Here is a 17,886-nt window from a genome sequence, read left to right as displayed (position 1 = left end):
CGCCCCCCCGTCTTCCCACTCTATCGCCCCCCCATCTTCCCACTCCATCGCCCCCCCATCTTCCCACTCCATCGTCCCCCCATCTTCCCACTCCATCGTCCCATCTTCCCGCTCCGTCTTCCCACTCCATTGCCCCCCATCTTCCCACTCCATCGTCCCTCCATCTTCCCGCTCCGTCTTCCCACTCTATCGCCCCCCCATCTTCCCACTCCATCGTCCCTCCATCTTCCCGCTCCGTCTTCCCACTCTATCGCCCCCCCATCTTCCCACTCCATCGTCCCTCCATCTTCCCGCTCCGTCTTCCCACTCTATCGCCCCCCCCATCTTCCCACTCTATCGCCCCCCCATCTTCCCACTCTATCGCCCCCCCCATCTTCCCACTCTATCGCCCCCCCCATCTTCCCACTCTATCGCCCCCCCCCATCTTCCCACTCCATCGTCCCTCCATCTTCCCGCTCCGTCTTCCCACTCTAGCGCCCCCCCATCTTCCCACTCCATCGTCCCTCCATCTTCCCGCTCCGTCTTCCCACTCTATCGCCCCCCCGTCTTCCCACTCTATCGCCCCCCCGTCTTCCCACTCTATCGCCCCCCCATCTTCCCACTCTATCGCCCCCCCATCTTCCCACTCCATCGCCCCCCCATCTTCCCACTCCATCGTCCCCCCATCTTCCCACTCCATCGTCCCATCTTCCCGCTCCGTCTTCCCACTCCATTGCCCCCCATCTTCCCACTCCATCGTCCCTCCATCTTCCCGCTCCGTCTTCCCACTCTATCGCCCCCCCATCTTCCCACTCCATCGTCCCTCCATCTTCCCGCTCCGTCTTCCCACTCTATCGCCCCCCCATCTTCCCACTCCATCGTCCCTCCATCTTCCCGCTCCGTCTTCCCACTCTATCGCCCCCCCATCTTCCCACTCTATCGCCCCCCCATCTTCCCACTCTATCGCCCCCCATCTTCCCACTTCATCCCCCTCCCTCCTGCTATGCGACGTGCGTCGGTGGCTGCTTTTGGGGCTTTTAAACTACACGTACACCATGTGCATCATTCCACAAAGTCGTTCAACACAATCTTTCCACTTCAACTGCTCCTAGGACCTCACCCTCTATGCTGTTATTCTAGTACACTCCCATACTTGAATAGGCTGGCAGCACCTTGAAACACCTTAATGAATTAATTCCCTACCTTTCTTTCCTTTGACCTCCACACTGCTTTCCTCATGCATCGGCTTATCCTCTGACTTTCTCAAAGACTACAAGGTCGCACTTCCAACACTCAGTTGCTGGAGTTCCCAAGCCTTTCACAGTCAGACCTCTTCTTAAATCCTTGCAGCGGTCGAAAGTTCTGATTTAACTTTTGGGGCTTCGGCTTCACACTTTACAGCGAAGCTGCCCCGAACTCCACCCCAATACTTCCACCACAATAGTTCGCTCCCCCTCTTTTCCTCTTCTCTGCCCAGTCAAGGGCGTGGGTCAATACTAGCAAAATTACTGTTAATATGTTTTATAAAGGTAGTATTTTAATCTCTTTTTTCTGGTGCGCACCATCTGTATTAGCTTTTCTCGCTTTATTCTCCCACTTCTCATCGCCTGCTTCCCCTGTGTGGCTCCGCGCACTTGCATCTGCACAGATCTGATTGGCAATGGAGAGAGTTTGCTGATCTTAAATCACACGTGATTGGTCTGTAAGTTTACTGCACTGTAAAGCATGGAAACCATAAAGACAATAAACGTTCCGCTGCTTTGAATGAACACGGTCAGAAATAATTCCTTCTCAGTAGTTTATTGGTTTGGGTCCGGATTGGACAACGTCTGGGTCCGGACCCGGACCGCGGTCCGCCTATTAGTGACCCCTGCTCCAGGCGCTAACCCGACAGATCCGGCGAGCGATCACTACAGGCGAGAGCCCGGGCAGACAGAGCGGGTCGCTCCGAGCAGTAAACCCGTAGGTCGGCATAAGAAGTCTGTCTTAAAATCAGAGCACCATACTAGTGTTTTTACTTCTGTCTCCAAGAGCGAACTACAAGTCTTCATTAAACCACTCAAGCAAGGTAAGAACAAGTGTTTTTTCTTGTTTCACATTCACTACTCACAGTAACTTAAAAAAACTATGTTTACCTTCCTTTTAGAAAATGTCCATCTTCAGTTCACCTTCGAAAATTCCGAAAATCCAGGATCCAGAGGCAGACAGGATGTGTGACAGATTGCAGCTCCTTGCTGTAAGACACATTTTGTCATGCCTGGCACCGTAAGGCATCTAACTCTCCCACACTCTGCTCTGCCTGCGCTCTCCAGTCTCCGGACCACGTCACCCAGAGCGCACCTGGCCATTTCATCACACGATCACATGACTCTGCACCCGGCACTTCCTGGAAGCTAATCATTGTAATTTTCCACACCTGTGAACTCTGTAGAAATAGAACTGCAGCACACACACTCCTCCTCGAGTAATTGTTTGGTTTAATTGTTGGGTCTATGACCCCGGATTGTTTTATCACCGACTCTGATTTTTGCCTGCCCTCTGATTCTGCTCTGCTGTGTATGACCCCTGGCCCGTTTATGGTATGTCACTCCTTTATTATAGCCTTTTGCTGTTTTGTGTTTTCTTTAATTAAACATCTCTGCTACCTCTGCATGTGTCCTGTTCCAAGATGACAAATTTCATTAATCTAAAATTGTATTTTAATCACATTGTGTTCCTGTACACATCTCACATGCGTACAACCTTTGCTTCTCTTTTTAACAGTACTAATGCCGTGACCCAGCAGCCAATCAAGGACAGACGGCCCAACAACTTTGCACAGTGTCCACTGACATTATGGCAACAATGTCTCGGTGGACCAAGCGAAGTGCTGGACTTCAGCAGACTATAAAAATGTTAAGAAAAGGAAGAGAAGAACTTCTAGAAAAGCTCACAAAAGCAAAGGCAGCAAGTGAAGCAACAGCTGCAACAGCTGTTTCTGCAAAGATGGTAAGATGTTTAAGTTTTATAAATTCAAACTCAGTTCATCTCATTACGTCACCCTGAGTCTCTAACAAATAAAATGTATTATCCTCTTCAACAATACAGAACAACAGGAGAGATCCACACAAACTCCAGACCCACTGGAGGAGGAGGAGCACACAGACCAGACCAAAGATGACATCACAGAACATGAAGACATCTAAACATCATCACAACAACTGAACCCAAACAATAACTTCACATAATCACCACAAACTAAGCAAAAAAAACACTGTAAATATATATACTCTTACTTTTGCATGTTTAATTTAGTTTATGTGTATTTTAAAGTTTAATTTTTAAGTATGTGCACTTCTTTTATTTTTTGTGATCCCTTTACATTTTTGCTTTTTAATGTTAATAAAAACAACATTTTTAAACAATCTCCCTCATCATTGAAAACATGAAAGAAAATAATCCCTTCACACAAACAACTACATGTCACGTCTGGTGTTGTAGGCGCTCCCTGTCCTTCCACACTTAGCTCCAACAGAGGTTCTCAGTCTATCAACTACAACACCCAGAATGCACCACACACTGACATCACACACTCTGCCGATCACGTGACACCTCACCTGCCCCGGCCAGGAAGTCCTGAATACTGATTACCTGTAGTATATAAGGTCTGCTCACACATACACTCACGCCGCGTATTGCCTGGTTTCGCCCACATTACAAAGCGCTTATCTAGTTTTCTAGTGTATGACCTTGCTTTTGTTTTCTCGATTTTTTTGCCTTTGCCTACTTTGTGGATTCCCTCGTTTATTACCTGGACTGTCTTTTCGTTTAGGTTCTTTGGATTGCCTCTGATACTGCCTGCCTCGTGTATGACCATTGGACTGCCTCACTATCCTGTTATGGTCTTTGCTCACAGGTATCTATTTACTGGTGTTATTTACATCTTGCTTATATTTCTGTTTGTACCCTGTGGGTTTTTAATAAAATCCTTAACTGGTCCCGCGAGTGTCTGTATTCTGTACCCCACCATGACACTACAATAAATTACTTCATGATGGCCACTGCATGATTTGGATTGCAAGCTGTTGTCAAGCAACTTACTGTAAGCTGTACACATAAAATCACCCATTTACATTCAAATGATTGGCATTAATGACTTCACTAGTGAGTTAATTTATTTCTAAACAAGAATGAGCACCTTTAGCAAACCATCTTTATAAACTGGTCATGTAGTAACATTTAGTAACAATTTATTTATATTGTTAAAGTAAATCATACTGAAATACATTCTCATCACTAAAAGGAACACTTTCTTAGTGTGGGGGAAAATCAACATTTATTCCATGTATTCCTGATTTACTTCATGTATTCATAATCTGTCTTTGTCGATTTCCACGACAAATTGGCGTCCCTGCGGTGGGCTGCAGCGGCCCCGGAAATCGACAAAGACAGTCAACGAGCCGGGATGCCAAAAAGAGAAGGTTTTTATTTTGAAGTTGCAAAAAGCAAAAATAAAGCGAAAGCAATGGATGAAGAATGAGAGTAGTCAGGAAAGTCGGAAAAAAGCCCCTTTCTGTGTCGACTGGGCATTTTTATACAGTCCCCCCTGCATACATGAGGCAATCCCCTCGTGATCTGTTTTGGAACAGGTCACTACCAAATATAAAAAGAGGAACAGAAACTGCACGTACCAGAAGATAAGCTTTTTTAGGAGAGAATAATTCATGAATCAGAAAGCTCTATTTTACTATGACAAAACAGTTTCCAGGCAAACCTGATTTTCATTCCTTGAGGAGAGAATAATTCATAAATCAGAAAACACCATTTGCTATGACCCGCTAGTCTCCAGGCAGAACTCAATTTTCATCTCTTTAGGCCTCAAATCTGAGCCTGTATGTCCCAGGAGCAGAGAATACACAGTTCACATAAAATCAATGATAACATACTGATTGAATGATTAACAGGATGAATATTGAATGATTAACAGTAATAATCAGTATAATTGATTATGAATACATGAAGTAAATCAGGAATACATGGAATAAATGTTGATTTTCCCCCACACTTAGTAACATACATTGCATGTCCTTAATGCATATCCAAATATATAATATCATTTTATTAAACAAATTAACTTTATTATTTAAATTGTGTAATTAAACTACCCTAAACATGATCTGTTCTACCAATCATATGGGTTAACTGGCTCCAGTTTCTTGGTTGCACCCTACATCCCCCTGTGATGGAGGGAAAGGTTGCATCTCAAAACATACAAATTATTTAATCATGGGTGTGTTTTGGTCGTTATTCGAGATAAACCAATAATTTCGTCACTTGCCTTTCTCTTAAAGAGTCAGGTGAGCTCTGACTTTGGTGGATTGCTATTGTAACGGTGCAGCTACCTGGACGTGTCCAACAAACTCTTCTCAGCAGAGGAAACTGAGCTGCTGGTTGACGCTGTAAAGGAGCTCCAGCAGCTCATTTACGGGAACAGCAATGTTATTTTATTTACTATTCTGTTTATTGTTTATGTAAAAGTTGGGTTGGTGAGAGAGATTCAGATTCAGTCAGTGGAGCACCTGTGTTTTCCACTGGCAAGATAGCAATACGCCAGAAATTTACCTGAACACACCATTTCCAGATGACCACGCCCATCAGTGTAGATATATTCAGAAGCACTGTTGCTATTTAAACAAAGCAGGTGTGAAAATGGTGGGGTGTAAGATAGCAATTAGCATCACAACACACCTTGCCCAGAGTGTAAGATCACTAAATTTTCAAGTCAAGACACATGACTATTCCAATCCCCTGTCCAGCCTCATCAATTCTCTCTTAGTCCACTGGTAGGTCTATACCTACAGTGCAGTTCTATAGATTCCAGTGCAGTTCCTACAGGTTCCTCATGATTACCAGTAAGGAAATTTAGTCTGCTCCACCAGATTAAAACTCCAGGGTTCATCATCAGGGACTCGACTTGTGACCTCAGCTTCAAGTTAAGAGTCATTAAGGGTTTTTATAACCAGGCATCTGCATAGACTCAACTGATTTTTTTAGCTCATGGCTCTCCTGACTTTTAACTTGATTTTTTGTCTAAAACATCCTTTAAATTAAATATTTTTGCCAAATTAGGCTGAAATTAGGTCTTTTTATGATGGTCTTAAATTTCCTCCATTTGAACACAGTAATCTGTCTGACTGTGGATTGATGGAGTTTAAACTCTTTAGAGATGGTTTTGTAAACTTTTCCAGCCTGATGAGCATCAATTACTCTCTGAGCTTCTCAGAAATCAAATTTATTCAGGTCATGATACACTTCCACAAATACATGTTGTGGAGAGCTTGGTAGAGTTTGGTAGACACCTGTTCGTTAAATAAAACAGGCTCCGCCCACTCACACCTGATTGTTGTCCCATTGATTGAAAACACCTGACTAACTTCTACTTCTAACTAACTGCTAATTCAAGAGGTTCACATACTTTTACCTAGATATGTTATATTGGATAATTTTCCTCAATATATAAATGAGCAAGTGTAATATTTTTGTCTCATTAAACTGATTTAACTGGGTTCTCTTTATTTGCATTTAGGACTTTTAGACGTTTTAGATCAGAATAGATATTTATGCAGACATATATAGAAAATTCTAAAGGGTTCGCAAACTTTAAAACAACACTGTAGTTTGAACACAGTTTAGCTACTAATATTTTAAACTCTACACACAGCCATGAGCTCAGTGCATCAGGCAGGTTTTTCACTGAGATTTTCACAGAACTGTAAATAAACCATTCAGATATGAAACGAAGACTCCCATAGATTTTCATCGTAGAACAGATCTCAGAACTTAGAATGAAATAGCTCTTAACATAATGTTGCAGCACAGAGTATGGGTGGTGCTTTTAAAGAGTTCCCAGCATGCTCAGCAGCTGCCTTTTTTCTCTATGTTGGCGTTATTTGGAGAGTTGTGTTTGGGTGTGTTTATTTAGTGCTCCCAGTGGAGTGTCATTCAGCCTTCTGGTGTTGGTGTGGAGGGTGAAGAAGGTTCTCTGTTGCTGTGCTTCCATATTAAGAGAGAACTGCTGCTAGTTGTGGTTATTTCTCTGCTCCAGTAATATGGCTTGGCCTAGTTACTCCACCCAGGTGATGCTTCAATAGCTCTCCCACCAACACAACACCACATATTATAAAAAATAAAGTAATTATAAACTGAAGAAATGCAGACCAAAATAAAGTAACTGGTAGTGCAACACAGACTGAATGGGTTTGTCCCTTATGAGTTCTCTTTTAGATGGATTGTTGAAAACTTTGGTATTAGAAATATTGTGGGAGGAATTTATGTTGATTAATGGAGATATTTAACCACTGCTAAACTACCATCCACATATTGAGCACAGTCTTTATCAGGTGGAAGATTAAACGTGTACAGGGTGGAGCCATGAAGGAGTTCCTCCCTATCAAAATCCTGAGCTTGGTTCTTTAAATTACTTCTAGATACTAAAACCATCTGATGAAACTGATTCACAGCAGATCCTCTACAAAATTTATGTGGTTTAGCTGTGGATCTACATATAAAATGAGACTGAATTCCAAATCATAAACGTTGTATGAAGCCGATAAATCATCACTGTTATTATAGACTGTGGGAGACTTCTCATGAACAGGTGTTTCTCCAGGTACAGAGGAATTAAGATCTCTGCATGATCCAGACTCTCAGCTGGACAGAATCCATTTTCAGGTGATTAAGCTCCAGTTTCTGCTGATCTAACGGTGGATGTTCTACCTGAGAACCCCGGTTCTCTCTATAGAAGTCTATAGAGTCTCTGCAGTCTCATATTTAACACCGGTATACTGCAGCTCTCCTCTGACTGCTCTTCCTATACGAGCATCAGACAGACTCATCTTCAGTCTTCAGATCATCCATGTATCTCCTCTACTGATCCTAACTGTCTTCCAGTAGCTGCTCAGATCAGATTCAAAACCCTGACTCTGTCCTACAAACTCCCTCTGTACTGGATAGCAGAGATCAAACTCTGATCTGAACTGAGATTTAACAGGATCTGATGGATCTTTTGGTTCTAGTCTCGACTGTTTACGGATATTTCATCAGTAAACAGTGAAGTTGGAAATTGTTCTGAGTCTGTTAAATGACTGAAATGTAAAACTACGTTAAAACTACGTAATTTTCTTAAGCAGAGTCGTTGCTGTGCTTGTGTGAATCTTGCCAGTGCTTAAGCAGTGCAGGAGAGTTTGGAATCACGTGCATGAGGACTGGTTTTGAGAAGAAAAATCTTCTAAAAGCTAAAGGTCAGATAAACGAACAAAAACCCTCAGTGCCAAAACCCACAAACACCCACATTAACACACATTTCATCAGAAACGGGAGAACAAAGTCTTATATATAGACTAAACACAGACAACACTAACCTGGAAGCAGTAATGAGTGGGCGGAGTTACAGATTACCAGCAGGTGTAGAGGATAATGAGGGGGCGTGGTTAAGATGAATATAAGGCAGGACTGGGGCAGATAGTCAGAGGGATGGTCACTCTGTATAAAGAAGCTGTGATAATGACTGTGTTCATACATCAACAAAAAACTCTATAAAATCTGATTTACTGACCAAACTCTTCTTACTGTGATCAGAATCAGACTTTATTTCTCTCAGTATAAACTGAGTAACACTGTGCTCTTTAACAGCAGAGTCTCTAATGGAGTTCAGTTTATAATCAGATTTTACTGTTTGAGGAAACCAGAAGATATCCTCTTAAGCTTAATTTCTGAATTAAATCAGTTCTGAACCAGTTAGGAACAAGAAATTAATCGAGATTCATCTCTTTATCTATATTTATTTTAGTCTATCAAGCTGCGTCTCTAGGCACCAATCTTTTAGATGTCTGCTGAACATTTCATAGTGACCACAGTGCCATGGTCACCACACACATTAAGGGCCCAAAGCCGTATTGTTTTTGTCCGTTAATTTTTATTAATAAAGCCAGAGCACCAGCGGGCTGTTCCACGAAGCAAGCTTAAAAAAGCAGTGCTTATTTGAGTAAGCCTCGCTTGAGTTAGCCACACAATTAATTTCCAGCCAGTTCCGTTCCACTAATGAAATCCAGATGCAACCTGTTCCCACTAAATCAAGACAGGCTTTTGTAATCAAGGCAAATGAGACAAGTGGTGGAAAACTACTGAGACGGGAGACACAGGGGAGCACAGGTCACATGGGGAAGACACACAGAGACATGAGACAGGGCCAAGACGTGACACTCCTGCTCAACAGGAGTTACTTATACGTCTATTTGATGAATATAAAGACATAATTACAAGGAAAGTGAACACTTCTTGTATTAATAAAGTCATTGAAGCTGCCTGGCAGAAATGAATACATTCAATGGCATTCCAAAATGATGACATCACAGAGCTGGTAGATGTTAAGAGACCTTGCGCTCCTCCATATTCCATTAAGGATGCCCCACTGATACTCAATAGGGTTTAGGTCTAGAGATGTGCAAAAATATAAGGGCTGTACTCTCTTTTGTGAGGTACTGTACAGTGAAAGAGTCGAGGTTCTTAATTGCATACTATTCTCTTTTTTCTCATGAGGTAAAAAAAAGCCATCTAAAGCTGCTCCTAACAGCAAGGAACACAAAACATACATGCCTGCATACAGAATGCTGTTTGAAATGGAAAAGCTTTCAGCATATATTATTGTCTAATATAGAAATACACAATGATTCTAGGAAAGCTTTTGGATGTGACCCTTTATTTAGAGTCAGGTAGGAGCAGGGAGAGGATTCAGAGGCGGACGCAAATGGAAGTATTTATTAGCAACATGAAGAAAAACTATAAACCAAAAAACAGGAACTCTAAAAAAAAAACCCTCATAAATAGACACAACCTGAACTGACATAATGTACAAGAACCGATTAAGGAAACAGGGAACACAGAGCTATAAATACACACACACACACACACACACACACACACACACACACACACACACACTCACACTCACACACAAGATGAAGAAAAGAAACAGGTCAAACCTGGAGAAGGTAATGAGGGGGCGGAGCTAGAGATGAAACACAGGTGAAGGCACTAGATGGGGGTGGAGATACTGAAGTATACACAGCAGAGCACATGGAGGAGATTTTTTTTTTATATATATATATATGCTGGCACTATATTAGATCCCATGTTTTGGGTATCATTAAAGATATGGTTAAAGTTTTGCCTGAGTATTTTGGAAAATCTTAGAGTCCCTTGAATATCTCATAATACTTGGGATGATTTGTTTTGTGGAATCACCTTGAGATGGGTTATCCTGAATTTTGGGTTTAGCTAAGTCTCGGTACACTGATCTTAGAAATGTCCTAGAAAATCCTCTGGTTCGTAGAGTCCGAAATAGGATTTGTGTGGCTGTTTGAAAGTCCTCTTGGAGTGAACAGATCCCATCAAATCTAATGAGTTGGCTTTTAATAAGGCCTCGGAAGGTGTGTTTGGGGTGGAAACTCATTTTATGTAGTAGGGCATGTGTATCTGTTTCTTTGAAAGCATAGCTGCTTGGTGTCAGAAAAGTGAAGTCCTTTGCAGGTCGTTGTATCTAAGAAATTGATTGATTTAATGTCAATTTGGTATTTTACTTATTGAGTAGTGATGGTTGTTAAGTGTGGTGATAAAGTCACAGAATTGTTCTTTGGAGAATGGCCATGTGCCCCAGATGTCATCCAAATATCTAACGTAGTTTGTAGAAGCCTACACTATACTGTCTCCTCCCAATCTGCCATGTAGATGTTTGCATATGCTGGAGCAATTTTTTTGCCCATTGCAGTGCCTTTAATTTGGAGATAGAATTGCCCATTGAATTTAAAGTCGTTTTTGGTAAGGCTAATGTGTAATAGTTCAAGCTGAATTTCGTCAGGTTTGCCGGCGTCTGGGTTATCATTGAAACATTTTCTGACTGCCTGGTGGCCTTTTGATATGTCTATATTTGCGTATAAATCATTAATGTCAATAGAAAAAGAAAGGTGTTTTCCTCCAACTTTATGGTTTTGACCATTTCTAAGAAATGACATGTATCTTTTATATAACTGCCGTGTTTCTTGGCTAAGGGAGTGAGAAAATGATCCAGATATTCTGCTCTCCTGTAACTTTCACTCCCACAATCCGAAACAATGGGTCTTCCCGGTGGCATGTTACTGGATGACCAAGTTTCCCGAATTTATGGATTTTAGTCAAGAGATAAAATTGCCTGGGCCTGGGGGTGTCTTCCCCTAATAAAAAATTTACTTGTTTCCGATTGAGGAAGGCAGTAGATTGTAATTCATCTAAACATTTTTTATATAGCCTATGGATTCCTTATAAATGGGATTGTCAAGTTTTTGTAGTAAGCTTTATTCCCTTGTTGTCTTCTGGAACATAGTGTGTGCGATCCATGATGACCGTGGCATTGCCTTTATCTGCTGGTTTTCTAGTTCCTAACTCTATTGAAAAAAAACGTTTACACCCTAATAAAGTGCATTAGTGCAACAGCAGTGCCCCATTTGTCACGTACTTTATTCCAACCTTCCAAAGCACCTGACAGGATTTCACAATATTGGAAACCTGGAGGAGAAGGCCCTGCTACTGAGCCTATCCAGCGGACGGTAATTAACTATTTATTAACATAAATAGAAACTTTACATACTTAATATTCGACGACTCTGTTAAGAAAAGGTGTTATTTAAACATATTCTTGATGTTTTTATATAGAATAGCATAAATTAAAGTGTTTACTCGATGAATCCGTAAAAACTTCATAAAAAACTTCGTAAGAACTTCGTAAACACTTCGTAAAGACTTTTTTAAAGAAATGGTCTTATATACGCATAAATTAAAGTGTATACCCACCACCCGCCACCCCGCCCGCCGCCGGTAGCCAATCCACCATACCACCACCCGCCACCGGTAGCCAGCCCACCCTCCCACCACCAGCCGCTACGCCTGCAGAAGAAGGACATCAAACAGATGAACCAGCCGCCACATCAGAGGAAATTTCCCTTTCTACTACTTATACCCAGAAATACCTAGGTCGGGGTATTTTTTCGTTACATTTTGAATGGGGAGCTATGAGGAGAATGACACTCGACTTTTGAGGGGGTTCCCTGTCTCACATTGCTTCCAGATTTTGGCTACTCCCCCCAAACCCCCCCCATATTCTGGGATGCTGAACACAGCTATGTAGGCCCCATGTAGGTCTGACCTATGGAACTATGTCAAACATATTTAGATTTGGATCACAATTCCAGTATATAAGACTACACTGAAAAATTTTGGAATCGGGATGTTGAATGTTAAATGATTTGACCAAATTAAATAAAGCCCAATGCTGCAAGATTCCTCACAGATGGGGAAATAAGTCTTTTAAATTATATAAACTATCAAATACCATACTAAGGTTAAAATAACACAAAAAAATCAAATCAAGATTTTAATATTTAAAGATTTATTTTTTAAAATTAGTTTTTTTCGCAAAACGCAATAAATCCATGCCAAGTTTTTTTTTTTTTCAAAATGTCTTATATATCCTTTGGCATCAATAGAATTTTTTTTACTAATTATTTGCAAAATACAATAATAAATAACAGTAAATTGTACATCTGAATATAATAGTTTAACCATTGGGCCCAAAAACACAAATTTCAAAACATTTCTTTTCGAAAAAGTGCAAAATGTCATTAACACTACAAAATCCCCCAAATCACGTTACATTAATGTGCTGTAGTGTAATGTAGTGTAGTGTGGTGTAGTATAGTGTGTGTGTGTGTGTGTGTGTGTTAACTGCAGATGACAGCCGGCATTTCCCCCCCCTGAATGCCCCATTTTCTTTACCTTTTCACGTCCATGAGACTTTTTTGATGGCGTTCTCTTTTTTTTCAATAGCTGCTTCACGAACAGGCTCCTCTATACCATCAAAACCGCTCATTTTCGCGGACTTTGAGAGTGAAAAACGAAAGTGAAAGTAGGCGACACGAAATACCGGCCGGCTCAACAAGGCGCGTGTTTACATTAGATAGCTCGTGGAATGCTGCCCTGTGATTGGATGAGTGGAGATGTGGCGTTCTGCGGAAAAACAAGACTGGTGTTTATCGCATTTTGGAAAGAAAGAGAGAAAACAGGGCAGTATTACACGGCGGATGGGGCGTTTTGATGAAAATTGAATATTGGCTTTTCAAGAGTGGTCAAATAACATTCTGATTCTGGCTCTAACTCATTTTTTAAAAAAAATGGCGTTTATCGCGTTTTGGAATCAAACTCTTCATATATATATATATATATATATAAATATATATATATATATATATATATATATATATATATATATATATATATATATATATATATATATATATATATATACAGTGAGTCCAAGAAGTATTTGATCCCTTGCTGATTTTCTTCGTTGGCCCACTAATAAAGACATGATCATTCTATACTTTTAATGGTAGATGTATTCTTACATGGAGAGACAGAATATTAAAAAGAAAATCCAGAAAATAAATCTAAGGAATATATATTAATTGATTTGTATTTCATGGAGTGAAATAAGTATTTGATCCCTTAGTATTCATTAGCAGTTCTGGCTTTTACAGACCAGTTAGACACTCCCAATCAACTTGTTACCTGACCTGAAGCCACCTGTTCTCACTAATCACTTGTGTGAAAAACACCTGTCCACAGAATCAGACAGATCACACAGATTTCAAGTCTCCAACATGGGTAAAACCAAAGAGCTGTCACAGGACCTCAGAGTCAGAATTGTTGACCTTCACAAAGCTGGAATGGGCTACAAAAAGATTAGTAAGGTGTTGGATGTGAAAGTAACAACTATTGGTGCAATTATCAGAAAGTTTAAAGAGTATAACATGACAATCAACAGACCTCGGCCCGGTGCTCCAAAGAAGATTTCGCCTCGTGGGGTGGCAATGATGCTGAGAACGGTCAGAAATCGTCCTGCAACCACTCGGCAGGAGTTAGCAAATGACCTGAAGGCAGCTGGGACCACAGTTTGCAAGGAAACAATTGGCAACACTTTGCCACAATGGATTCACATCCTGCAGTGCCCGAAAGGTACCCCTGCTGAAGGGAGCACATGTGGAGGCACGCCTCAAGTATGCCAATGATCATTTGAAAGATGAACCAAGTTATTGGGAGAAGGTTTTGTGGTCAGACGAGACCAAAATTGAACTTTTTGGCCTCAACTCCACCCGCCATGTGTGGAGGAAGAAAAATGCTGCCTATGACCCCAAGAACACTGTGCCCACCGTCAAGCATGGAGGTGGAAGCATAATGTTTTGGGGGTGTTTCTCTGCCAAGGGTACAGGGCTACTTCACCGCATCACTGGGAAGATGGATGGAGCCATGTACCGCACAATCCTGAGGGACAACCTCCTCCCCTCTGCCAGGGATCTGAAAATGGGCCGTGGTTGGGTCTTCCAACATGATAACGACCCTAAAAATACAGCAAAGGCAACAAAGGATTGGCTCAAGAAAAATCACATTAAGGTCATGGAGTGGCCCAGCCAGTCGCCAGACCTCAATCCGATCGAAAATCTATGGAGGGAGCTGAAGGTCAGAGTTGCCAAGCGACAGCCCACCAACCTTCATGATTTAGAGAGGATCTGCAAAGAAGAGTGGGCCAAAATTCCCCCTGGTGTGTGTGCTAAACTTGTGGTTAACTACAACAAACGTCTCACCGCTGTGCTTGCAAACAAAGGCTTTGCCACTAAGTATTGAGTGTGTTTGGCAAGAGGGATCAAATACTTATTTTCCTCATTGAAATACAAATTAATTAAAATATATTCTTTAAAATTATATTCTGGATTTTTGTCTTGATATTCTGTCTCTCCATGTTAGAATATATCTACCATTAAAAGTGCAGAAGGATAGTGTCTTTATTAGTGGGCAAACAAAGAAAATCAGCAAGGGATCAAATACTTCTTGGACTCACTGTATATATATATATATATATATATATATATATATATATATATATATATATATATATATATATATATATATATATATATAAATATATATATAATTTTTTTTTTTTTTTTTTTTTTTTACTTATATTTATATATCTATTTCTCCCCCACACTACTGCACCTTGTTTTTGTCTCATGTATGTCTATTTGTGTCCCTGCTGTATTGTACACATAGTGTCTCCCATTCTCCTTTATTATATCTATTATCTGTACTTGCTGTAAAATTGGGAAGGAGAGTAACGTAATTTCAATTCTCTGTATGTCCTGTACAGGAAAATCCTGAGTGCAACTTAGTAGAATAATAAAATAAGATATAAAAATACACAATTAAATTAATACACACAATAACTTACACTATATACACATTTCAATTGCACAGTGCTATATACATGTGCAAATAATCTACAGTGTGTGTGTGTGTGAAGTCTACTAGGCGACAGTACAGGTACAGAATGAGTTGTGGTGCAGGGTGAAGTAAAGTGCCGCGTGCAGTGAGTTCGTATGAGATGGCAGAGGGGTAGGTTGTTGTCCAGGAATTCAAGTATTCAGCCAGTCCAGTCCAACAGCTTCGCCTCCAAATCACTCGTCACTGAGAACACCGTAGTCCCAAAGTAGTTCCTCGTTGACCTGAATGTCCGTTAGCGCGAGGAAAATGGGATGCCATCTTGTTCCCTCTGTGAGTGGGAGTTTGAACACGTGTGGCTTCACATTTGGACTTCTCCTTGAATGGTTCATCCGACGACCAAACGTGTCCTGGTGTGGGTGACACTGGCATGGAGAATGTTGGGCGTCTATGCAGACCTTTTCCCCACGTCCCGCAAAGAAGAAGACGTAACAGGCTTCGTCGAAAAGCTGTTGCATTCTCCGATTCCCTTCTTCTTGGGTGACGTACTCTCCATGGTAGTCGCAGACCACCTCTCCCTTGGAAAAGGGCATTGTCGCAATCACCCCTTCAAAAGAGAATAAGACATAGTGGTTAGGGTGGTACTATTAAAAAGAATTAATGGTAAGGGTGGTAATATTAAAAATGTTAATGGTTAGGGTGGTAATATAAAAAATGCAAACAAATATTAAAATATGACACGTTTAATAGAATCCCGGCATAATATCAAATGGCCTTACCTTTGTTCTTTGGTGGCCCAAAGTCTTTCAGGCAAAGTCCTTTCCAAGACTGTTCCTGAATACGGCGGATAATGTCTGGACTCTTGATGTAGTCCTTTACGGGGACCCAAGACTTGACCTCATCCATGGCGCTTGGACAGTTGGCCGACCAGTTCTCAGCACGGAGCCGATGGTATACCCTGGCCTCTGAGGGGCGGTTCCTGAACTTGCACTTATCTGTGAAAAAGAGAGAGGACATTTTAGTTGGTTAGAACGTGAGCATGTGACAGAAATACAGTTATGGATTATTGTATTACTTGTGTAATAGAGTATTATTACTTGTGTAACAGAGTAGTAATAATTGAGTTTATTTGTTATCACTTTTTATTTGTTTTAATTAGCTTGGAGTCCCAGTTCCTCTGCCCAGAGGGTGGGTGTGTGGCCATTGTTGACAGCCTTCAGCATCATTATGGCCAGCACCACCCTTATTTGCGGGTAAAGATTTTTTTTGTTATTTAAATGTGTTATGTACATATATTTATGTAAAACAAATGGTTCTAAATTGATACTATTTTTTTCTTCTTCTTCTTCTTGCATCTTATATGTAGATAAGACTTGTTGCTCAGAGACTGTGTGTTGATAAAAGAGAGAGGAAGTCATTACCCAAGATATATTGGATGCGCTGTTCCCGCTGGACTGTCCTCCATTTGTTGTGAAAGTAACGGAAGGATTCGCGATCAAATCCACCGCCGACAATTTCCTCACATGTGGGTGTCGTGGCATGAAGTGTCACCGGAAACAGGTCAAGAAAACTAAGCCAGGTGGACTTAGCCCTCCGCTTCCTTGCAATCGAAGAGGATGAAGGGGAGTGGTCCCTCTTCGGAGCCTGTGGCTGTCCAGTTGCCTGTCCCACAGCATCTGAGCAGGAAGGCTGCTCATCATCCCCCTCTTCAGAACCTGCAGCAGAGCTAAAAGATGGGGCGAGTGTTATAAGACCAATCCATAAGTAAAAACAACAACAGTGAAAAAACAACAGCGTTTGTTATATAAGATGCCTTGCTTAAAATTACCTCGGCTGGCAACTGCTGGCAGGGGCAACTGCTGGCAGGGGGGCAACTGGGGCAACTGCTGGCAGGTCGGTCCCTGAAGCCTGTGGATACCTGTGTTAACAAAAGACACACAATGTTATTATAAAGCTATATGTGGAGCAGTGCTTTTGAATGAGCCTTTAATCTGATGGACTTACAGTTCCCATAGCCGCTTCATATCATTAGGTAGATTCACCACAGGAACTCCTTTCTGGCTCAGAAAGAAGATGCCTCCATCATGAACATCGGGACTGGACTTTTTGACACTCCATGACCTGATGTGAGGGAAGTACATCTCCAGCCACTGTATTGAAACAAAAAATAAAAAAAGGAACATTGTTCATTTACTGTCTTTGACAAACTACATTCAAAACTGGATTTAAAATTGTACATCTATATATATATATATATATATATATATATATATATATATATATATATATATATATATATATATATATATATATATATATATATATATATATATATATATATATATAATACATTTTGTACCTCTTCCTGTTGGGGAGTCAGGCTGATGTCAAAGTGTTCAAGGAAAATGCCACTGGTTGATGGGGTTCGAGAAACCCAATGCTCTACCTGTATGGGTGAAAAAATTATATCTTCATTAGCCAGTTTGTCTTTATAAAACATTTGAGAGAAATGCAAGGCATTAAGGACAGCAAGATAAGCTACCTTGAAGTTCAGCACAGCACTCT

The 17,886-nt window shown here is 41.0% G+C and overlaps 2 protein-coding genes across 2 annotated transcripts in view; one reads left to right on the top strand and one right to left on the bottom strand.

The window, feature by feature from the left end:
• Positions 1 to 17,886, top strand: part of LOC125801107 (zinc finger protein 271-like) — a 223,993-nt gene that overhangs the window by 117,428 nt on the left and 88,679 nt on the right. The window lies entirely within an intron of this gene.
• Positions 15,054 to 17,487, bottom strand: LOC125801253 (uncharacterized). The gene is made up of 5 exons (XM_049477681.1): positions 17,326 to 17,487; positions 17,150 to 17,239; positions 16,743 to 17,047; positions 16,101 to 16,316; positions 15,054 to 15,928 (listed from the first exon to the last, which is right to left on the bottom strand). Exons 1-5 carry the CDS (start codon positions 17,460 to 17,462, stop codon positions 15,558 to 15,560), a joined length of 1,119 nt encoding a protein of 372 aa, XP_049333638.1. The 5' UTR covers positions 17,463 to 17,487; the 3' UTR covers positions 15,054 to 15,557.

This window comes from Astyanax mexicanus, chromosome 4 (assembly GCF_023375975.1).
Source record: "Astyanax mexicanus isolate ESR-SI-001 chromosome 4, AstMex3_surface, whole genome shotgun sequence".
Taxonomy (NCBI): Eukaryota; Metazoa; Chordata; class Actinopteri; order Characiformes; family Acestrorhamphidae; genus Astyanax; species Astyanax mexicanus.
This window is presented reverse-complemented; position numbering and strand designations above follow the sequence as displayed.